Source organism: Ambystoma mexicanum, chromosome 3p, assembly GCF_040938575.1.
Source record: "Ambystoma mexicanum isolate Mex_15411 chromosome 3p, UKY_AmexF1_1, whole genome shotgun sequence".
Taxonomy (NCBI): domain Eukaryota; kingdom Metazoa; phylum Chordata; class Amphibia; order Caudata; family Ambystomatidae; genus Ambystoma; species Ambystoma mexicanum.
Window position 1 is genome coordinate 810,200,858 of NC_090925.1, and position 24,421 is coordinate 810,225,278.

The 24,421-nt window shown below is 44.6% G+C and overlaps 1 protein-coding gene across 3 annotated transcripts in view; it reads right to left on the reverse strand.

The window, feature by feature from the left end:
* The window catches only part of LOC138580918 (uncharacterized), a 500,340-nt gene that overhangs the window by 173,791 nt on the left and 302,128 nt on the right, over positions 1-24,421 (reverse strand). For all 3 annotated transcript variants that reach the window (XM_069651850.1, XM_069651847.1, XM_069651849.1), the window contains exon 8: positions 10,743-10,763. In XM_069651850.1, the coding sequence (XP_069507951.1) occupies positions 10,743-10,763 (21 nt within the window). The remainder of the gene's footprint in view (positions 1-10,742; positions 10,764-24,421) is intronic.

The window sequence follows — 24,421 nt, forward strand, 5'->3', positions numbered from 1 at the left end:
AAAAGCACTCCTGCAATTAAATAAATTGTTCCTGCTCACATCTCTATATGAGCCTGGCGCCAAAGGCCCAGGACTGAGTCCAGCCAGGGCCGCTGTGTTTATAGGTTCCAAAGCGACATAAGTTAGTCAAGTGACCCATTGCCCCCATAACTAGATGGTGTGGTTTTTGTGTTCTGGGGCCTGTGGCCATGATACCCAGTAGCCAGAGCGGTCGTGAAATGCACAACGCATACTAAACAAACAGACTTTATCTCTCACGGGAACGAAGCCACAGACATACAATCCAAAAGGTTTGCATATTCTCCATAAATTCCAAGTTTTGATCATGAGGATATTAAAGGAAATTCAGCTACAACCATGTTAGTACAGGAGGGGTTTAATATGCTGTCAATAACCCAATTAATAGAGATTCAGGGAAGCGCACCACAGGAAGAGCAAGACCTGTGGAAGCAAAGGGGGTGTTCTTTATCCCCCACGGAAGCTTTATGGTGACAGGAAAGCACTGGAAAGCCAGTGATGCCAGTAACTTTGCTGAAAGTCGTGCTTCAACAGCTGCATTACCCTGCGGATGTAACTAGAGAAAGCCTTGCTGCCAATATTTTGGAAGACTTGTGCATTCCTAATTTGTTGGAACACATTGCAATATTTATGGTGAATTGCATTGTGTGTCAAATGTTTACTTCTGGGCATACATTGAGAATGAATAGAGGAGTAATACTCGACCAAACGGTCAGTTTCAGCATTTACATGTCGACTATGTCGATATGCTGGAGACATGTAATGGATATAGGTATCTATTAGTGGTGGTGTGCCCCTTCTCCAGGTGGATCGAATCATGTCCGTGTGCATACCCTAATGCCACTTGCGCAGTGACGTTTTTAGTACACAAAGTTTTCGCCGGTGGGGTGTGTGTGAAGTGCTTAGATCCGATTATGGGCTGCATTTTGCTAATGAGCTATTCGAACAAATAAGGCTTTTATTAAATATAAAGCAAAGGTTCTCTTCTGCCCACAAGCAAACAGAATATGTGAGAGTATCACCCACAAGCAAACAGAATATGTGAGAGACTCAACAGCCTCCTCAAAGAGAGGATCGCCAAGATTAAATTGATTTTGTAAAAGGGATGGCTGTATAGCCTTCCCCTGGCCTTTTATGCACTTTGGAATCAGCCATGGTCGGACCACCACCTCACCCCGCATGAGCTAGTGACAGGGCGTTGAATGAGAATGCCCCTTACACCTCCGTCTAGGATTAGGAGTGATGCCCAGAGTGTAGCTGAAACTCTAGGTGATGAAATGCATGATTATTTGACATGTATGACCACCAGTATTTCTTTCATTTCAGATCAAGTCAAGCATTGGGGGGAAGGTGTAGGAACATGGAAGAAGATAATTCGGCAACCAATGCAAGTGATATATTACCACCACCTAAGTTATATGTTGGGGACCTGATTCTGATTAAAAACTCAACCCTGAAGTGGCGTGAGCCTCGATTTAATGGCCCCTTCCTTGTTGAGGACGTGAAGATTTATAAAGGCGAGACCCTCCCTCCCACAGTTGCTGATCTAGAAGCAAGACAAGAAGAAGAATTTCCACGAGGGTTGACTCAATCGATGACTAAGAAGAAGGACGATAAAGCAACGAGTGACTAACACATACTTTATTTGGACTGGAATTCAATAGACACTTCTAATATGTTTTAGCAGGAAGTGTAAAGACTCGCAGAGGAATTCCAGGGGTTGAAATTAACTTTTAGAAATATATTGAAGCAATAAATAATGCATCAGAATTATGCCTAAACGTCATTTCTTGATCAGAGATTGGAAGAGAGACCAATATCCAGATTCATTTTGTGGAGAATATCTGTTTTGGGTGATAAAAATGCATGATACCTGCAAATAGTGACGTTCCCCAGCTTGTAGTTGCTGTCTTTGTGTTTATACTTCAATCTTACCCTGTTCTTGTTAGAAGAGATGTTAATATTCACACTTTTTTACAGGATCCTAAAAATGGTACAGTATTAAGAAGACTCCTCATTGCTATAATTGAACAAATTGTACAGTTATAAATGTAAAATAAACTCAACGATTGTATTAAAAATGTTTAATGAGGAAGATGACACAATTATAGAGGGAGCACGAGTTCAGCAAACAGTAGGATGGCATAAAAAATGGTTGTCCAGATTTCTATGCATAATATATATTTGCATGATTGTGCTCTGTATCTTTGTATTCCTTATCTTTCACAGTATCTATTATCTTAATGTTTCTACTGAAGAAAGAGCTCCCATGATTCTTCCCACTATGAGTGCTATTGATGACAATTTCCTTGATCTCTATGGGTATGTTAGGAGACATAAAAGAGACACAGAGGAAGATAATGAAGGGATAAATACCTATATAGAAAATTCAGGGCACCTGGGAAATAACATGTGGTATCAGCACATGAAAAAGGTGGGGGAAAGAGCATCTGATGAGAGTTGCTATGACTGCTCTCTCATCCATTATGCCATGAATACAGTAAGGACTTTCATTTCAAAAGAAGTATCAGCAGACGATGCAAAATGCCTCAGCCATCCCGCAGCATGGAACTACTCGAGGACAGTTCCAAGGAAGCTGGACAACCTTGCGATGGAGATCAAGATGGTCGTTTCCATACCAGGATGACAATATCAAGAGGATATGAATGGGGAAGGAGCCTGGATGGAAAGACAAAATGCTTATGTGTCCTGCTGCAGGACAGGATGAGGTGATCACTCTAGGAATGAAGAGAATGAGTTGTCCTGATGTGACGGAAATAGCAGGATCGCCTCGGTGTTGGGAAAAAACACAACTATTGATTTATGGATGAGTACATACCAGGATGGGATGGGAAGAAGGAATGATGTCCTGTGCAGCTCATCTGCCGAATACGGAATACGTACAATAAGTGCAGAGAGTGAATGATGGATGCTTAAAGTCGTGGGCCAAGCACTCCAAATTGCTGACATGGATAGAAGACAAATCAGGCCCAATAGTTGTAATCCCATTGGTTAATGTGACAATATGTTTCCGAAAACATGCAAGGAACCACATGGGATAAAATAAAGGATGTAAAACCACAGTTGACATTCCTGGAATGAGAGAAGGAACAGCTGTCCTTATGGATCGATATTGGGCATGTGGATCTAGAGCCTATATGAAGTTGCCTCAGGATTGTGGCTGAGTGTGTTCCCTGGTGCTCATCCATGTTCCAGCATTAGTGATTCCTCTGTGCAACCTAAACATTAATGCCTTTCCAAATGTAGATGACATTTGTGAAAAAGACGATTGCTTGAACTCTGGTGGACAAAAAGAGGAAATTATTTCTCTGCCAAATCAATAACAGCGGATGAAACTGATGAGCACAAGTTGTACAGCAAGACTGCTATGATAATGACAGCTATATTTATGGCTAGAATTCAAACAGTGGCAAATGCCAAATGGTTGCAAATCACCAGATGGGAGTTTATGCAGACAATCCATGCTTACATAAAGGGATTCAATGCTATTAAAGAAGAGCTGAGGGTCATACGATTGTTGACCCTCCAGAATAGGTATGTCCTTGATATGATCACAGCGATGGAAGGAGGAGTTTGTGCCAAAATCGGGCCATCATGTTGCACATTTAGACCTTCTCATGATGGCCAGAATGGGACCTCGGCAGAGGCCATGTCGATGTTGAAAGACCTGCATACCAAGATGGAAGATGATACAGATGACATTGAAGATGACATGGATTCCTCAGTGGTTGGCAAATCTATTCAAGGTTCTTGGAGTAATACTGGTGCTAGTAATGTTTGGATTCTGTATAGTCAGGATGGTGATTGCTCAATGCAAGAAAACAGCAAAAATGGTAGTAGGAATGAAGATCATGATTGATGTCAAATATGGACCAAACACCAAGGAGCTGACTGACGACGCTGTCAGAGAATACATAAAGGCTAGCATCGTAGCACCTGAGGGGATGAAGTCTCTGTATCCGAAGAATCATAAGAAGTACGTGGGATGAGGGGCTATTGTACCTCAAATGGACAATGTAACTACATGACCTGCAGTGTAGATGAACATGTCAAATCAGCAGGTACCTTAAGGGGGGGTGATGAAGATATGGACACCTAAGAAACACTTCTTCAAGAGAAAATATCAGGATGTAGAAACACTTGAAGAGGTGGTCGAGGACTCACCCAGAAGAGGGAATGTAGAGGAGCAGCTGCATACCTCTGCAGGATATCCTGCTCTCCTTCCCCCCATATGTTGGAGACATGAGACCGTGCCATGTTTGACACCAGCCGTTGTGCCAATACCGCAATGTGTGTTCGAGAGAAGATACTCACTGAGACAAACCTACCAAATGTATCCCCGGAGTGATGACAACCTAAGGGAGAAAAGAAGCTAGTGACGTCACAAAAGTATACACGACGTCCTGCGATACTGACTGAAGAGGATGTATAGATCCTCAAGAAACGAATGACGAAGAAAAGAATCAAGTGAACTTATCAATACGAAAAAGAAGATTACACATGCACAAAGTGTTGCAGAAAATCAACCGTTCAATAAATGTACAGACGCTGAAACACAAGGTAGATCAAGTCATCATATAAGCTGGCTATACATAGTGAATAGAATGCAGGTAAAGCCATCATTATATAGAATCTGGACATCGGTATCATGAATTTAGTAAGCCAGGACCCCTGAAGCGGGAAGAGAAAGCTGTGTCACAGCAAGAATAAGCAGAATCTTGGAGCTGTAAAACAAGGCTGTCTGGCCTGGAGTCAAGACTGAAGCAGCCAAGGTCAGTTATCTATTTTGGAAATGAGCGAACGTGTGAAGGATGAATTATCCCTTGTCAAGGTGCAATGAAAGAACACCTAGAGTGCCACGTTTAATTCATTTATAGCATTTAAAACCTGCAAAATGGACCAAATCATTGTCTGCTGTCACGTGAGCCAAGGATAAAAATAGAGTTTGAACTTGTAGTCCCAGAACACGATAGTGAGTGCTCCTACTCCCATGTATTCTAAAAGACAAGTATAGTTTTCAAGGCAAAGTTCAAAGACAATCTTCATGGCAGAAAGCATGGGCGATGAGAGATGCTGGGCTAATTGGGTGGAGGGGTACCGTCATGCCCCATCTCCTTGCACCTGGGTCTGGGCTTACGTGCTGCTAAGTTAACTGAATGTTCCAGACCTGGCACAAGCGTGCCACCCAATTGTATTAGTCCATATAACGATGGACCTTATAGTTTGAAGACCAATGAGAAACTGTGCATCTAATGTTTCTGAAGATGACATGTTTTAGAGGTAGGTATATGTTTTCCACCTGATAGTGGCCAGCCTAGTCCCTATAGAAAACTTTACTTAGATGTTCCTCATAGCCAATCCTGACCCTGGATAAGTTTTTCATTATTGCCACTTAGAATGACACCACCGCTGACATATTTCTGATATAAAAGCTATGATTTGTGTGAAGATCGCTGAGAGAGACTGAGCGTACGTCAGTTGATGTTCGTTGTAAATTCCCTGTTTTAAATAATTGTTAATAAAACAGTACTTTGCCATCTTCCTGAGTTTGTTTGGTTATTTGGACTCAGAATTACTCTGTATGATCCCACCCATTACATGCATGTTCCTGAAGGGCCCTAAGCTCAACAACGTATACATTGACCCATGTTACCCTGACTTATTTTTCAATCATATCATCCAAAGTAGGGCAACGATCTAAGGTTGACAATAGTCCCCTGAAACCGAACTGATTATTGGGAATAACCTTATGTTCATCAGCCCTCGCCTTTATGCTTGCTGCTAACCAGCTAATAAGAACTTTACCTAAATATCGAGAAGGGAAGTCGGTCAGACGTATCTTCTTTTTTAAATATCAGCAAAATAGCACCAGGAAGCCAGCATACATTGCACCGGGATGATTTCACTGATCACCTGGGTCATAATCTCTGCCTGCCATTCTGGGTAGGGAACCAACACTTTAGATTTAAGATAATCTGGCCAAACAACCTTTCGCCATTGTGAATATTTGCTTTGTTGCCATATTTATGGGTTTGTCGTGAGAACCATTTTGCTAAAATCATCAGACCAAAAAACGTTGTATTCAGCATCAAATAAAATGCCCGAATATTGTGCAATCAGTTTGTCTACAGAGATTGGATTGACAAATACTTGAGTATTATCCTTTGCATCTGTAGCTACTCATTAAAAAAAAAACAGTATTATCTTTCTCTTGAACCATTTTTAAAACTAAAACAAATTGCTTTTTAATAAGCACCTATTCTTTAGACACAAGAAAAATGTTGTAATCCTTCTTAGTGTGCTTTTGTTTTCTTTCTAACTTGTTCATCTTTAATATTTTTTTCTCAAAATGTCCAGTTTGAGGTGGCCCGTGGAAAACTGCATCCAAATTCGTCCAGTAAATTAAAAGTTATTAGCAACTGATTTTTGGGAAAAGTCTATGCACACAGGCTTCTCCTCATAATATATATATATATATATATATATATATATATATATATATTCAATGAAAAAAGTCTGTGAAAGGGACGTTATGGTTAAGTTGCACTAATAAAAACCTATGAAATTCAATGAAAAATATTTGTTAAAGGGACGTTATGGTTACAAGTAAAACCAAAAAACCCCTGAAATTCGCCAGTTATGGTAAGCTAAGCAACAATAACTCGCGCCACCACCGTGCACTGTTAAGACTCAAAACCCAAATTCAGAGTGGGCCATATAGTTTTTTTGCAAAGTTTGGTGAGAATTCGTCCAGAGGGAGCAAAGTTATAAGCCGCCCAAAAAGTGCTCTTCCTATGGGATTATCAACTTAACCATAACTACATGGCCGCTATATATATGGTTATGGTGGGTTTAAAAAGGTTTGAAAAAAAACTTTCACCTGAAATGTTAACGTAGGAAAGTCCATTTGAGCCTTGTGGAATGTCTGACGTGGCTCAAAAGGACTTTCCTACACAGTTTCGGCCTAATATCCATTCATTTACCCATAGACATCTAAAAAGGTGAATGCCACAATTGGTTTAAAGATCTTCTATGTTCCCAGTGCTCTCTGAGAGCTCTGATAGATCCTTTTGCCTTTTGCTGATTTTCATTCTGGTATTTGTAGTCTCCCAGTGAAGATGGGGCGAATAATGCCAGAATTGTACAATTTTTACCTAACGTAGTTCAATAGCCAATACACTGCCTTCACTATCCACAATATCCAGATCCCTGTCTCTGCCTCGGTTAAGACCCTAGGAGTCTACCTCAATGCCATTTTATCCATGTCACGTCAAGTCAGCGCCATTGCCTCCTCAGTAGCCTACTACACCAAGCTGATTAACGCAGTGGTCGAAGTGGGTGGGAGCGGTTGGGAGTCGTGCTCCTCTACTTTTTTTATTACATTTTACTGTTCCTATACTTTATTTGAAAAAGAAACCGCTCCAGAATGGTTTCATTTTAAAATAAAAGTGTAGGGAGAAGTTGAAACTTGCACTTTCAGTGCACTGCACTGAACGTTCCTTTAAACAGCAGGTGCATGTGCTTGGGGGTTTGTATTGCATACGTGCCAACCACTCCCTGGCTTTTCAGTGAAAAATATTGCTATTTTTTACATTGTCCCACCTAAAATAATTCCAGCGCCAATGTATTCCTATGGGAAAAATAACGTCTCTCGATTTCTTACACAAAGTCTCCCTCCTAGGTGCGTAGGAATGTTGCCATGTATGGTATTGTGTGTGGGAGTTAGGGATGTAACGGTATAACGGTATACCGTTAAAGATACCGTGAACCACTTAATTGAACAATAATAACCGTCAGATTATTTATACCGTTATACCGTTCATACCGTTAAGTGTGCTTTTCAATCTGATTTGGAAAGGCTGCAGTAAGCAATTGCTGCACAGTCTTGGTTTTGCACTGTTGGATGTGCCGTCTGCCAAGTAGTTTCAGTTGGAGCAGTTTTTAATGCCATTCCATAAACCACACGTGCCTTACACAAAATCAATATGTTAGCAATAGGAAGAATAGATACAGTGCCGAGAAGGAAAAGGGTTTACTTTGGGGTGGCGGCTTTGGGGTTTATATATTTATAATGGATAATGTTCTCTAAACATATGGCAATGTGGGATTTCCCTGGTTCTATCATTGAATTTACATATAATAAGTCACACTGCGAAATTCACTCATCTCTGTGGGTATTCCCTGCTGCCATACCAAAGGGTAACATGTCAGTGATTACTGAACACCTTTTGGCCCACAAGTAAACTAAAGGCTGTAACGTAAAAAGAAAGTGCGTGTGTGTGTGTGTGTGTGTATGTGCACAAGCGTATACTACCATCAGCCTCCATTGATCTGTGGCATGCAGGTTATCAAGATGGCAACATGTTCATCTTCACCAGTAGCCAGTGGGGAAGCAAAAAGCCTAAATGACCACTTAAGAAAAGCTTTTCCGTTTGCTTTGCCAGTTGCAGCAGGCCTCCACCCCACCCACTCCTCTCCACACGTGTGTTTGTGTTTGGTGGAAGCAAGGCGTTTCAGTGGAAAGTATGTTGAAAAGCCCAATTCTGGCCCGGGTGCCTGGTTTTGTTTGTGATGATAAATCTGTCAATTTATGACCTTTTAGAAAATATTTGTTAAGATCAGTTAACTCCACCTGCTATACCGCGATAACCATGATATACCGTCATTTGGCAAGAAGGTTATCGTACCATCATAAAACGAATACCGTGACACCCCTAGTGGGAGTGAGGTGGTGATGAGGTGCAGGGGCAGGCCAGTAGGGAATATAGTTCCACTACTTCTTTTTATACACTTCGACCACTGGATTAACGATGGCAAACTATTCTTATCCACTGAGAATTGCCTTTCGATCGCTAGAGCAACAATAGGCTCAAGATTCGATTATTGTAACATCCTCTTCGCTGGCTCTTCCATGAAAAACCTAAAGAAACTCCAAGTAGTCCAAAACAATGCACTCCGAGCTGCTCTCAACATACCCAAAAGATAACACATTGCTGCAGCCAGAAGTGAATTCCATTGGCTCCCCATCAGAGAACGCATTCTATTAAAAACCCTTGCCATCACTCACAAGTGTCTTACTCACACAGCCCCCCCCCCCACCTCTCCTCGAAACTAGTCAGAGCTGGCTCCTCCAGACCCATTAGAACACCATATTCCCACCAACTCATCATCCCCAAAGTCAGGCCAAAGCATGGGGGGCTAGCTTCCCCTTCATTGCTGCCAGAAAATGGAATACCCTTCCAATCACCCTCATAAGTGAACCCTCCAACGCTGCCTTCCACAAAGCCCTCAAAACCTGCCTGTTCCGCTAAAATCTGCTCACTCCAGGCAAACCTATCGAACTGTGTACACTGGTTCTTACAATGCCCCACCACTGCAACTAAAACTTGACCCTGGCCTTCAAATGCCACGCTAAAATTTGTCCGGCTTACCTCTCTGATCGTGTCAAGCCTCATCTTAATTCAAGGAATCTTCGTTCCTCTAGGGCCCCTACTTTCATTCAGCCTAGATTCAAACTGGCCCACTTGCTTCGATGTTCAGGCACCTTTACTGTGGAATCTTCTTCCTGCTCCCATCCGTCTGGCTATTAATCTGTCCACTTTTAAGAAGGCGATAAAAACTCATCTTTTTAATCTCAACCCTGAATAATCTATGATCTTCCTTCTACTGCCTGCCTTTCTTCTGAACAACGACTCTTTCATTATTTCTTCTGTGTTTGTCCTGTCCCGTTTAATGTGCGCTCTGAGGCCCATGGGCATGTGGCGCTGTATGACAATTAAAATAAATAAATAAAGCAACCTTATTCTGTAATTGCCACTATGCCCATTGCTTGTCCCACTGTGACCATACCCAATGTCTGTACCACTGTAACTAAGCAACCTGCAAAATGTTAACCAAATACATTGTACAAGTCAAAAGTTACAAGCCAAGCGGTATTACTTAGCTCTGTAACAGCGCAACAGTGCCCACAGGCTGTTTTTGTCGCCATACAAACGAAAAAATAAAAATTACCTAAGCAAGACAATGCAGCCAACACAGGTTCGAATCCCGATGCTGTACTTAGAAACCACTAGCATGTATTAAGTGTGTTGTAAATGAACGATACAAAATAAAATAAAATGCTCAAAGGCCCACGCTAGTTCCACAGAAAAAAAATTGGAATAACAAAACCTTAAAAAATCAAGGAAACACTTTTGTTAAAGTGCAGGTAAACATGACGCAACCAAACACTTGAAATTCAGCACATAGGGAAACTCTGCACCGGCTCAACTTGGCGTGTTCCCCTTGCAAAGGCCCAGAGCACATTATATATTATAAGAGAAGGATTTACAGTGCCATACAAAATGGCATTATGGTGGAGATCAACGGGAATGGGCTGAAGGTGATGACTAGTGAGTGGCCTTTCAGTGTTTTTAAGAGGCCATGGCCACTTGCCATGGCCAGTGGCACAGAAAAAAGAACCCAATCCGAGAGTCAGTCAAACAGGCCACAGTGAAATTCTGCTGTATTGCATAGACCACATTTTAATTTCCAAGTAACAAGGGTGAACCAGATCTCCTTCAGAACCCTCAGTGAAATTTGAAAGGTTACTGCATATTCTATTTATCCTCCAGCCTTAATATGTTAATATCCCCCGGCAAAATAACCCAAAGAAATCCCAAAACATGTAAAATAGCAACAAACAAACTATACAACTTTCTTACCCCAATGCCGAGGAGGAGTAACTGGAAAGAAGAGCAAAAGAGAGTATTTATAAGATTAGTTAAACCTAGACATCAAATAGATAACACACATAGATGACAGGTCCCGCTGCCTAGCATAGCTCACCAAGGGTGGCTAGCAAACCGATGACCAAGGCTGCCATCCACCTAGATATGCGCATCCCAGGGTTCTAGGTCATTTGGTCGAATATAAATGGTCGACAGGACAAATGGTCGACACCAAAAGGTCGACAGGTCAAATGGTTGAATTTTTTTTTTGTTTTTTCACATTTTTTTTTGGGTGTGGGGGGTCCCCCTCAACCCCCTTTTTTTTGCTAAAACACCCTTTTTCCCTAAACGAAAACCTAAAAAATATATAGATATAAATAAAATAATAATTCGACCATTTGACCTGTCGACCAAATTGTGTCGACCATTTGTCTGTCGACCATTTGACTAGACACCGCATCCCAGCACTGCACTTGCAATAAAACCATGAATTAGAACATTTTTGAGAAGTGGGACAACATCATTTGTGCACTGAACTTCTGTATGACCCTGCTCCAGAGGTGTTGCTAGGTCTAGAAAAGATCAGGGGCTAAACTAATGTCGGGACTGGTGGGATTCAGGGCTAGCTATAGCCTTTTGGTTGTAGTCCCTGAGCTTCTATATGGGGCTACAGCCAAAAGCCCCAGGGCTATAGCCCTCTCATTTCCCCCCCCTAGCAACGCCTCTGCCCTGCTCTACTGGGAACTGAGAGGCTTTCGCGGTGTGCATACATTGGTTGCCTAGGCGTTGTACGGGTAGTATACCTCAGCAGGGCCGGTGTTTGCATCAGGCGGTGCAGGGGTATGCCTGATGTGCCAGGCTCTAGGGGGCGCTTGTTCAACTCCTCCAAAACGTCTCCAACACCACCACCATGCAAAATGCTTGATGCTTGGTGCTGCATCATTTAACTTTATTGTGCTAAATTTGTTACGTACACTACGTTTACTACCTATGTACAATAAAAACAACGTGCTGCTCGAAAGCAGACTCAGAGGCAAAAATCTGGCTAGCAGTACACCTCGGGTCTCCTTGGCATTTTTATGATCCTACTGAAAAGCAACATTTGTTGCTTATCAGTTCTTCAGGCACGTACAGGCCTGATCGCACGTGCCTCCTCCTCAGTGCATGCGCTGCAGTCAGGGGGTGATTGTTTGGCTGGCTGGGCTTTTCAGGCAGCTCATACTTTGGCCGGACAGCAGTGACCGGACACTCTAAAGAGATTAATCGCAAACAGGCTCGCAAAATCAAGACCCAGGCACAGGAGCAGCAGTTGCAGTCAGGGCAGGACTCAAGAAGAGGTCAAGTCCCAGTGAAGCCGTCTGACAAGAGTGACACTAGCTGGAGCTGATGGGATTGGCAATACACAATACATACAGTGTTTATTGATTGGGTAAGATTTTGGTTGCACCCCACGATCCTTACCGTCCATACAAACATAAAATATAACACAATGTATAATCCATGCTGCCACTGTGCTTCCATTCCAAACGTTTTCTTTTCCCACAGGATGTACCGAAGTGTTATCACCTCAGTGCCTTCTAACACTGGTTTTTCCACATCAGCCATTTGCTGACAAAGGAGGGTTTAGACCTCTTCAGTGGGCATTTCATATTTAAGCTCCCTGGCGGCTGACCATCTCATGATAATCGGCGGCTATTAACCCTATCTTTGTCACCATTGTAATGTATGCACCCCACAAGTGCTGCAGACTGTTTTCGCTCTAAGCAGGGGGCAACCATCATGTTGAAATGGGCCTCCACAAACCTTCAGCCAGGCCTGCTTGAGTAGAGTGGGCATCAATCTACAGTGTGGGTGTCTCTATTTTATAATGGGTTGTCTACACCTTGTACGGGAGCACAGTGTTTGGTAGGGAAGTTTCACAAATACAGTCATGATAATGATATGTTGTTCATATAGAGCTTTCACCAAAACACTTTACAAAGAACACATACAGTATCACCAAATCAAAGTTGGTACTCTAAACAGCTGACGTATACATAAAACAAAATACCATGAAGGAGCCTTCTTTTAATAGTGTACACCATGTAGGCCAACATGTCTATTCCAGTCCAGGGATAATAGGCCAGTCCTGCATTTAACTTTGCATTCTGGGACTTGTATCCCTGGATTCCACATTATAAATCCAGGACTACTGGTCCAAGAATGGCAAGTAAAATCCAGGACTGGGCTAGCATCTCCCTAATAGAATGGATAATGTTGGCATGCATGGTACAATAAGAACTGAGTCATTTCTAGGCTCTTCAAATTTTGACAGATAACTCACAGTAATATAAAATAATGCGTCCAGGATCATACACGTTGCAGTGATTTTGGCATTAGAGACCAGTCTGTAAATTAGGCACTTAAGCACATGTTCACATGTCTGGTTGTTAGAAATGTGTGATGCTTGGAATTTGCAATGTCAAAGTCAAGAAAAGTTACCTTTTGGACACATAATACAGGTGACATTCTAAGACTGTCACTTAGTATCGAATGTATGCATTTTGTGTTCCATTTCCATCTAGTTCTTTATTGAGTGCCCTATTAACAACATTTGTAACATACCATTTTTGTTGTCATTTTTTGGGGTGGGGTGCGCCAACGGTGCGTCCCGCCTGGGGTGCAATCTGGTCTAAGACCGGCCCTGTACCTCAGTGGCAATGCCCTTGTCTTGGGAGCAAGGGGACGCCGATCAACACAGGCTTGGATCCTGGGTCCGCGCATAGAAACCTCTTCGGTATTTAGCGCGTTATAAAAAACCAATTAAAATAGGGAGATCTATGTAACGTGAGGGGAGGGCCGAGCCAGAGGGTCTGGCCTGGCTCCAAGTCCCAGATGAGGGTCGAACCAGTGAAACGACTACAGAAAACGGGGGCCAGTGCAGAACGAGATGGGGGCGAAGTGAGGGAGTAAGGACAGCACCACTGTATTTTTGGATGGGGCAATCGAGGATGCTGCGGAAGTGAAAGAGAGATAGTGGCACTGAAGGTGTGTGGGAGGAACGGCTCTGGTGTATTTTTGAATGGTGCTAGGGGGCGGCAGGGGAAGAGAAAAGGGGATGGCAGTCCAGGCGTAGGAGGCGCTACGGGGGAATGGTGCTCTCAGGGAGGGGAAGAGAGCAGGGCTTTGGCCAGAGTAGAACTCTGGCATTTCCCTTATGAAGCAGAAAGCATCCTTCAAATGATCTTCCAGTCCAATCTCTGCTGCCCCCTTCGCCACAACGCCATACCAGGAAGTGTAGTGCTCCTCCTGTCCTGGAGGGTCAGGAAGTCAGGCAGCCAGGCTTTTAAACATTCCTCGATAAGTGATGGTGAGCAGTGGGTGGGGCTCGTGCTCAGTCCCCCAGCTCTATCGAGAGGTTCATGAGAGGTCAAGCTGAAGTGATGTAAGCAATAAGCCCCGAGCCGCGAGGGCCTTACAGAGTCAGGTAAAGCCCTGGGGCCCATAGTTACAGGCCCCGGGGTTTTACCTGACTCTGCAATGACCCTGCAGCGAGGGGCTTATTGCTATTAGTATCCCAGCACATAAGACCGAGGTACTAAAAGTATTTTTTTCTGTTCTGAAATGCGTTTCGGAACAGAAAAAAAAAAAAAAGTAAAATAAATGGCTGAAAACGGAAGGGAAAACAAAGTCCGTTTTCCATTTCCAAGGCGGCCATTGAAAAAAATAGAAAAAAAGTAAACAAAAACAATGTAGTCCCTTCTTCCCTTCCATTGCGGGTATCGGGAGTGGACGCGAGTGGGACAGAAGTGTTCCCAGCGCGTCCGCTCCCGAAATGGACCAAAAAGAAGGTAAGTGGGGTTGGGAGGGCAGGGAGGGAATTGTTTAGATTGCAGGGTGTGGGGGCATGGAAAACACCTCGATCCCCGGCGGGGGAAGATGACAGCCTCCAGCCGTATGGTGGCCCGGAGCAGGGATAACCCCGTTCGAGCCTTCTCACCGGCTGAGTGGCTGCCAGACGCCCTCGCAGGGGATATGAAGGAATGTAGTGGGATTCGAGGGATTCGAGGGATTCTCGGTCGGCTAAAGCACCGGCGAGGGCCAATCAGATTGTTTGTTACATTCTGATGGACCCTCGTCGGGTACTAATGGTTAATATGTCTCCTCTCCTGTACAGAGCCCAGTGTCATAATGCCCAAACAATAAAGGCATTGTGTGATGGCAATGTTCCAGAGCACAGTTCTGAGAACAGGGCGAGAGAGGAGGGAGTCGGGGGGGGGGGGGGGGAGGGGTGATATAGCTTTGTTGAAATATCTGTGTGCAAAGCTCCACTTTTTTCCCTTCAATTCCTATGTCCCCATCTACCATCCTTCTTCCCACCAGCGGCTCCTCGTGTAGTTGGATAGGAGCAACGAGTGAATACTAGCGAGTATTTATAAGAAACGCATAATAGCCTTGCTGACAATTCTCACATTGGCAAGAGTTACAGGGGGGAGGAGGTTGAAGAGAACTGTTCTTTCTCTTTTTTCATTTAGAGAATGTACATACATTATTGTAATAAAGCAGGGTTGTCCAACTCCAGGCCTCGGGTTTTCAGGATACCCCTCATTAATATTGATGAGATAAATCTGCATACAATGATTCTAAATGTATGCACAATTTTCCTCATGAACATTAATGAGGGATATTCTTATATAGAATACTTCGGGACACTTCAGGTAAGTTCTTCATAAGTTCCTTTGTTGAAGTTACATCAAGCTGCTTAATAGGAACCCACTGGCTCCCACCACCCAAGCTACCTCTTCAAGCTGCCTCGTCTGAGAGTGGAATTAATGAGTGGGAGATAACGATAGGAGAATGGGAAAGAGAGAAAGAGATGCTACAAACAGAGGGAGTGAGGGTGCAAGGGAAGGATGGATGTTGTGGGGAAAGAATGCTTTGTGATAGGTAGACCATAGGTCTGCTAAAGGGAGGAGGCAGATATATCCTAAAGTGCTGTGGTCATTGGATTGTCCTTCCAAAGCTGAGTCAGAGAGTTGTAATTTAGTGCGCGATGTAATGTGGATATATGAGGGGTTTGAGAGTGTGCTCAGGGAATCCTGGAAGGTGGGTGGCTTATTTTCCAGAGCATCTCTTTAGCAATAATCCTGTGCTTCACCTGCCCGTTAACGGCACTGGTGCCCTGCGTTAACTAACAATGGCCCTACGCTGTTACCGGGCCGGTGAAGCCCGCAGAACAGGGGATTATTGCTATTAGCACCTCGAGGCAAACCCTTGAGGTGCTAATAGCAATTAAAGAAAAATAAAAACCCTGTCCACATTGTTTTGTTCACAGCAGCCCACTGGGGGGGGGGGGGGAATCAAGGTTGCCATGGAAATGGAAGGTGAGGCTCGAACAGGAAACAAAGCTGACTGTGCGGCCCAACTGGCGCAGGAGACCTTTTGAGGTAAGGAGAGGCGTGGTGGGGTGTGTTCAGGAGCTGGATTTGGGGACGGGAGGCAGAGGAGGGGGGCAGCAGCGCCAGGTGGAGGGCAGGTGCGCAGAGCACTTGGTTGCTCCGAATGCAGGCATGCAACCATAGATTCAGCCTGTGTTTGGAGCAACCTGATTGTCTCTTGCACCCACCGAGGGTGCTCGTATATATTGTACACCCGGACAAACTCCATAATTTTAATACTGTGACTGCCAACCATGAGCCAAGATGGCACAGTCAAGAATAGCCTGTGTATAAAGGTGAATGTTGTTGGTAACAGAAGGAAAGAGAATGGAGTGGAATGGCCAAACTAGTTTGGTGAAATTGAAACAAGTCTTGCACCTTAATGTTAAAAGGTTATTTAAAGAGTTTGTTCCATGCCTTGACTTCATTGAAATTGTGGTGAGACAGAGTGGTGCCTTACCTGGGAGTAGCCTGTACAAAGCCATGTATAGTGAGGAAATATAGCCTGAGTGACCTATTCAGGCTGAGTTTATTGAACGGTGTGAAAGGTGGTGGCAGGATGTGTGCCAAAACAAACTTAGATAGAGAAGGGCCAGGTGTCTGTCTTTCACGAGTTGGGCGGTAACTCTTAAATGCGGCGGTAAGACTATTACCGCTGCATTTAAGGGTCCGCCCAATCATGAGTCTGGCAGCATTTACCTCCAGCTCCAAGCTTCGAACTCCTCTCTCTCCTCATCTACTCACATCGTAGACCTTGCCAAGAAGGCCCACTATCAGCTTCACCTCCTCAGAGGCATTCTCCCTTTCCTCACCTTCCACAGAAACTCAATGTCTCCAGAGCTCTGGTCCTCTCTAGGCTGGACTACTGCAACAGCCTCTTCCTCAATCTTCCCCTATCCTCCGGCTGTCCAACTAATTCAGACTAGGACTGTGAGACTTATCCTGGGCCTCAACTCCAGGGAGTGCATCTCTGCAGCCCTAAAATCTCTCCACTGGCTCCCGGTTGCTGTGAGGATCAAGTTCAAGATCCTCTGCATCATCCAGGCAGCTTTCTGGGGCCTGGGACCCCTGCTATATCCAACCCTCTCTCCCCAAATACCTCCCTGCTAGATCCCTTCAGTCTTCTAGCTCCAACTCTCTGCAGATCAGATGCTTTTCCAAGCAGAGAGTGTGGGTAGACCTCCTTCTTCTGCAGGAGGCTCCCTCTGTAATGGTCTCCCAGCCCCTCTCAGGCTTGGGCTGGATCTCCTTAAGTTCTGGAAGCTCCTCAAGACCATCCTTTTCTCTTCTTCCTTCCCTCTCCCCCTTCCCTGCTAACGTCCCATTTTGCTGCATTGACTGACTGCCTGGTTCCTTGTGAGTCCTACAGGGCACCAGGCCCTCCCCACCCAGTCTGCCCCTGCCCTTGCACTTAGCATGTGGATCTTCACTCCCTGCACTCCCTGGCACTTGCCCACCTGGCCTCCCCTTAGCACTCGCCTAGCCCCTTGGTCCCTCTTCCCTCCCTCCTTTTCCCCTTCACTTGCACTCTCCCCTCTCTGCCCTGCACTTCCCTTCCCACCCTAGCACTATCACATTCTGCCACGACCAGCACTCTCCCCCTCCCCACTCCCCTCTCCCTTGCACTTCTTGTTACTGCACTTGCACAATCCGAAGGACACAAGGCCTAGTAGGACCGTTATTGTTATTTGTCTTCCCTGTTCCCCCACCCGCTCCCTTTTTTGTCTTCTGGCACCTTGAAAAACCATTTGCTGTAAAGGCTCTTTATAAATACCCAATAAATAAATAACTAAAATAAAAACGATGCCAGGTTCGGGGAAAGGCAGATTGGAAGTCTAGGCCTCCCTTATTGGTCATATCTGCCATTGGGGTGCCATTTTCACAAGTGGCAATTGACTTTTTGGGCCCCATAGATGTTCCCTATAGCAGCGGACGAAGGGCTCAGCCATGTTGTTGTTGGCTATGCCACGGGGTACTCAAAAGGGCTGGCACTGAGGTCCATCCATACAACGTTCATGAGGCCTTGATGGGCACATTAACCTTGCTTAAATTCCCACAAGAGGTGATCTTGGAAAGAGATTCTCAGTTTAGGAGCAGTGTCTTGTGCATCTTCTCACACAAGAAGGGTGAAATGGGACAGGAGGTTGAAGATCAGTCATGAGAGTGTAGGAGGAATCTTAAGAGCAGCTCACCTTTCTCTCTGGACCCCACGGCCCCCAATGATCTTGATGTTCCATAACCAGTAGGCTTTCAGGGAGGCCTTTGAGTGGGGTGCTACATTGGGCAAGATGTGGGCTGTGTAGGACATTATGCACCTGAGAGCACACAGTACGCAGAATGGCCACCCAAGTAGAAGGTGTCACCCAGTGTGGGCTGTAGTGTAAGGGAATCCACAGTGGTTCGTGGTTCTTCTATGTTACCCAGTAGAGGTTCTTAGAATGGGACACAAATCCACTTAACCCGAGACCTGGGCTTGGAAAAACCCAAGCAGGGATTGGGAAAACATTTGTCTGGCACATGATCACATATGATCTGGAGACCTTATTTATGCTAGTGGGGGATTAGTATTGTCAGTCTCTTAAAATCCTCCTGGTAGTAGCAGAAAACTGGTCCATCCTTTTTGTTGACTATGCATTGAGGAGCTCAGTCTTGCTAGCGCTGATGTCCCTCTACACCAATGTAGTGCCAGAGGTATTGATTGGAATATAAACACTGGTTATATTATAAGAGGCAGAGGTTCTTAGTTTATGAGTAGTGTCAGGTAAATCCTCTGAGCCATTAATGGCATGAACCAGTATCTCGAAACATACTGCCAGTCACAGACAAATGAGTACTGTGTGCTGTTCTATAGCAGGGCTCTCGCCTATATTCATCCTTTTGGAACTTTATGCTGCCTTTGACACTGTCGACCACTCCTTTCTCCTCCTCACGCTCCATGACCTTGCGTTTCATGAACCTACTATTGCCTGCATCACCTCCTGCCTGAAAGGACGATCCTTTAAAATCTCTTGCAACTCGCAAACCTCTGACACCATCACTCTCCCTGTCAATGTCCACTAAGGGTCAGTCCATGGACCTCTGTATTGCATAATGAATGAGCCTAGCAGTCAGGATCAGTGATCTATTACTGGTGTGGAAGTTATCCGCTCTTATCTTGGACAGAAAATCGTTCCTGCACACTAAATTCACGTGTGGCAACACAGAGAGGGGCAGAAAATCTGAGTATAAAGACTGATGTGGCCAAGGTTGAGCGAGGAGTAGAGGCTAGAGGGGGGCAAACCTACTGACAGCTCTTCACTCACTTAGCTGCAGAGAGTTGCTGGCGGCACACTGCTCAGCCTGTTTTGAGGTGGGATCTAGTACCCCAGCCTGAGTGTGACTAATGGCACATGAATGCTGTGAGGCATTTTGCTTCCCTAGCCTTGCATGGCCCTTTGGAATAACTGGCCGAGGTCGACTTACAGAGGCAATATTACATTATGGGTCACAGCCATGAGAAGTGTGCCCTTAAATGGGCAACGCTGGCATTATTAGTCATAGCTATCATGAGTGTGTTTATATACTGGGATTACTGGCATTGTAAGGCACAACCACCTCTGTAATTCCATAGTGGGAATACTGGCATTATTAGTCTCAGGCACCATGATTGTGTTTTTAAAGTGACAATACATGGAAACATTGGTACAGACAACATTAGCGAGTTTTTTAATTCGTGACTCTGCCATATATTGGCATCGCCAGCATGACTTTTTCTTCACACAGTAACAATACTGGCATTATTAGGCTTAGCCAACATGAGTGTTGTTACAATGGTAATACTGGCATTATTGGATGCAGCCAAGATGCATTTATTATGGAAATAGAGAAGTGGGGGGATAACTATGCGAGGTGCGCTCAACTTCCTAAAATCTCGTCAAGATGCAGCAAAAAGTACACAAGAGGTTCCCCTCAATGCCTGCAAGGTAATAGACAGTAGAGATGGTGGAGTGCACTTGTAATGCGCAAGTAGACCTAAATTGCAGAGAACAGTATTCAAAGTTCCATTTGTGAATCCATAGCAACATATGAGAATATATAAAGATGAAGCCATTGGAGATGTGCAAGGTGATTTATTCTAAGTACAGCCATAGCCGTTCAAAAATATATACAAGATAAGCGTTAACAAAGCAGGTGTACATACCCAATGTTGGGCACGGACAATCATGAAGGGTGAGAGCAGGAGATGGGGAATAAGATGTAAGATTCTTTAGCACATGGTAGAAGCTCAATAGCTAGGTATATTCAGTTATTCACTATACTAGACAGGATTAATTCCAACTATTAGTGTTGTTGCCATAGTTCTCTACAATCTGGGTGATCCATATTTCAAACTGGGTGCACAAATGCCAATGCCAAATCCTCAACCTTTGGCCAAGATTTCTGCTTCTTTGCCAGTTTCAGCCATTTTGTATACTGGCTCTAACCACCAGTATTATTGGGATCATCCGTTCTTTGAGGTCATAATAGCTTTTGTAAATCAGTTCTGGTCCTGGTAGTACAAAGCAGTGCCCTAATTACACAAAGGTATAACATCGGATTGGTGAATGATGCGATATAATCAGTTACCTTTAGAGATTTGCTGCTAGTTTGAGACTTCCTGGGCACACTCATCAGGACATGGGTTTGGGTGCTGTTGCAGTGGAATGACTGTAAGAGTCATGCTCCTAGGTCTGCTCTCTAGATGTGTGTGTGGGCACCGTCCAGCCATGATGTCAATTTGGATGGGTGCTAGACCTGGTTTGCAGGTTGGAGTGTCTGATCCAGTGGATTTCCAGTAGGATTTTTTATAGCCAGCTCCAGAGTTGGTCTATCTAGTGATCTCATAAGTCTTTGCAGCGAGGCCGGAAGGAAGGCTATAAACTTTTCAAGGAACAGTTTATCTTTATTTCTTCCACCGTCTTCGTCTCACCCATTTTGGAACCAAGAATGTAATCCCGTATGACATCTGATCGGGATTCTCTTGTGGCACAGATGAACATCTCTTAGATGTTGATGATGTTACTTCGAGTGTGAAAACCTCCTAAAAATTCAATTTGTGAGGATGTCATAGTTGGTCTGTCCATTGACATTAAGAACCTGGTACGCTAGCTAGAGTTCTTCTGTAAGGTGAGGAGCATATATATATATATATATATAATGGGGGGCATCTGGTCTTGCCCATTGTGTAACCTATGTTATACTCTCAAACACTTTGTAAGCATTCTTTGAGGCCTCTCCTTCGACATATTTTTGCAGGAGGGAAACTAGTGGAACGGAGGTCAGCTTTGCAAATGCCATTGAGGGACTAACTGGTTACAAACTTATCAAGGATGTTGGCGAAGTTTGGGGTTCCATATTCTCCACTAGCTTTGCTTACAACTAGGCTTAGGACTGTTGTCATGGGTCACTGTCTGCAGGTTTAGAACGTTGGCACTGGTGCTGGCTCTCTGAGTTACGTGGAAGCAAACAAACTCCAGACTCCAATTTTGACAGCAATAGGTTACAGAATCAGTTTATTCTTCATTCAAATGCAAGAAAATAAACCAACAGAGTATCCCAGTTTGGCCCACCGAACCGCCGAGCCAGAAATACTATGCCTTTGTAAACATTTCATGTGAACTTACAAATAAGAATTTCATTACCTCATGCTTGTAACCTTGCTTCCCAGGCCCCTTATCAAAGTAAAACTGTCTACTGCTTGCCCTTCTCGGTCTGGCTGAGACGAACAAGTTACTTACCCCTAGTAACGTTCTTTCGACTGGAAGTTCCTCCCACGTATTGCTCATCTTTCATCTTTGATATTCAATATCCAGCTTCAGCTGCTTCGGAAAAGAAATGTCGGCACATGGCGTTGCGCGTCGATACAGTCAACTCGATGTCCCCGTCTCAAGGATAATGTCATCGAAGGCATATATAGCACGCGCAGCGCCCATCGACTTCAGTTCTGTTTTTTCGTGCCATTCTCCAGTAGATCTACTTGCATCAACACAGGTTTGACCGTACTAGTCTCTGAAGGAGCTAAAGCTGTAATAGCATGGGAAATTCTACTGCGGGTAGGCTGGGAGGGCGATGAGGAATTTGTGGGAGGAACATCCAGTCGAAAGACTGTTACTACGGGTAAGTAACTTGTTCTTCGAATGGATTGTGTCCTCCCATGTATTCCTCATCTTTGATAGACTCCCAAAGCAGTGTTTGTTTTGGTGGAGGGAGTATGAATTTAGGTATCAATGGTTTCCATGAACATAATGGAGGACAGCTTTTCCAGAGCTTCCATCCGGACTTGGGGAAGAATCAAGGCAATAATGCTTTGTGAAAGTGTGTATTGTAGACCACGTATCTGCCTCACAAATATGTTTAATAGGAGCACCTCTTTGCAGAGCAGAAGAAGTACCCATACCCCTGGTGGAATGGGCCATCTAGCCTTCTGGAGGATCTTTGCCCGCCAGCCTGTAGCATTCTGAAATTCCTAGAATAATCCATCTCAATAAGGTCTGCTTTGTTACAGCCTGACCCAGCCTGTCACCTGTATAACCTATACATAGTTGATCATCCAGATGAAGTTTGGACAATCTAGAAATGTAGAAGCTTAGAGCTCTACATGGATCTAATCTGTGCAACCTCTCTTCATACTTGCCAGGATGAGGTGGAGGATAGAAAGTGGGTAACACAATCTTTTGTCCTACATGAAAATCTGAAATGATGTTCGGCAAAAATGAAGGCTTAACCCTCAGGACGACCTTGTCCTTGTGGAATACTGTAAAGGAGGGTTTAGATGATAGTGCCTGCAATGCACTCACTCTACGGGCTGAAGTTAGTGCTACCAACAAGATGGTTTTGAACGTTAGTAACCTTAAGGGACAACTCCAGTTCAAATGGTGCACACATAAGAAATGTTAACACCAGATTGAGGTCCCAAACGGGAACCTGAAAAGGAGATGGAGGGAACACATTAGTGAGTCCCTTCTGAAATTGTATCACCAAAGGAATCTTAAAATATGAAGTTTCCTCATTTGAGTGCTCGAAGATGGATAGCGCGCCTAAATAACCTTTAATCCTAACTTGGAGCCCCAGATTGGCTAGGTACATTAGAAATGATAACACCTCCAGTGTTTTGCAAAGGAAAGGGTCTACAATATAGTCCCTGCACCAGCTGCAGAATGTGTCCCAATGGCAGCGGTACAAGGACTTTGCTGCTGGCGTTCTGGTCAAAAGCAAAATCTCCATTACGTCATCCGGTAGGTCCCAATCCTTGTATCTCAGTCTCTTAGAAACCATGCATGAAGGCTGAGTGTCTTGAACTCTGGATGGAGAACCCGACACTCCTCTTGCAAGAGAAGGTCCTCTCTTTGTGGAAGACGCATTGGAGGGCAGATGGACTTGTCCAGAAGGGCCGGGTACCATGTTCTCTAGCCCAATCCGGGGCAATTAGGATCATGTTTTTCCCAAACTTTCTCAACCTCCTGATCACGGTTGGAATGACGGGGACTGGAGGAAACGCGTATAGGAGTGGAAACTCCCAGTGCACTACGAACACGTCTCCTAGAGCTCCTCTTGTCGGAACTTCCCTTAAGCAGTACAGTTTGCACTTCCTGTTTGCACTGGTTTCAAACAGCTCCACTTGAGGGGTTCCCCAAAGGGTGACAATGTCTTGAAACACTTCATGAGCTGTTCCCACTCGTGGGAGACTGTGCTCTGCATGCTCAGAGTGTCTGCCGCCGTATTCTCCTCACCGGCTGGGTGAACGGCTGACAGGGAGATTTCTTCTTGAATTGCCCAGTACCAAAGCTGCATTGCCTCCCTGCACAGAGGTAGTGACCCTACATCTCCTCTCTTGTTGAGGTAGTACATGGCCACCCTGTTGTCTGTCATTATCAGGACATTCTTTCCCCGAACAGAAACTCTGATTGCTCTCAGGTCCAAAAGATTGATGTGTAGTTTGGGCTCCGATGAAGACCAACAGCTTCTGATTGTCAGATCGTTGGCGTGGGCTCCCCACCCCATAAGTGAGGTGTCCGTTGCTTCTGTTATCGCCGGCCATGGTTGCCAAAAGGGTTCTCCCTTCTGAATGTTGTCCTCGCATGCCCACCACAGGAGATCCTGTGTGACTGTTTGGAACCCAAAGTAGGTCTGACATGTTGCCCGAGAATTGAGACCATTGTGTCCTGAGAGCCCATTGAAGGGATCTCATTCTCAGGCGAGCCTCTGGCACCAGGAAAATGCAGGATTCCATGAGGCCGA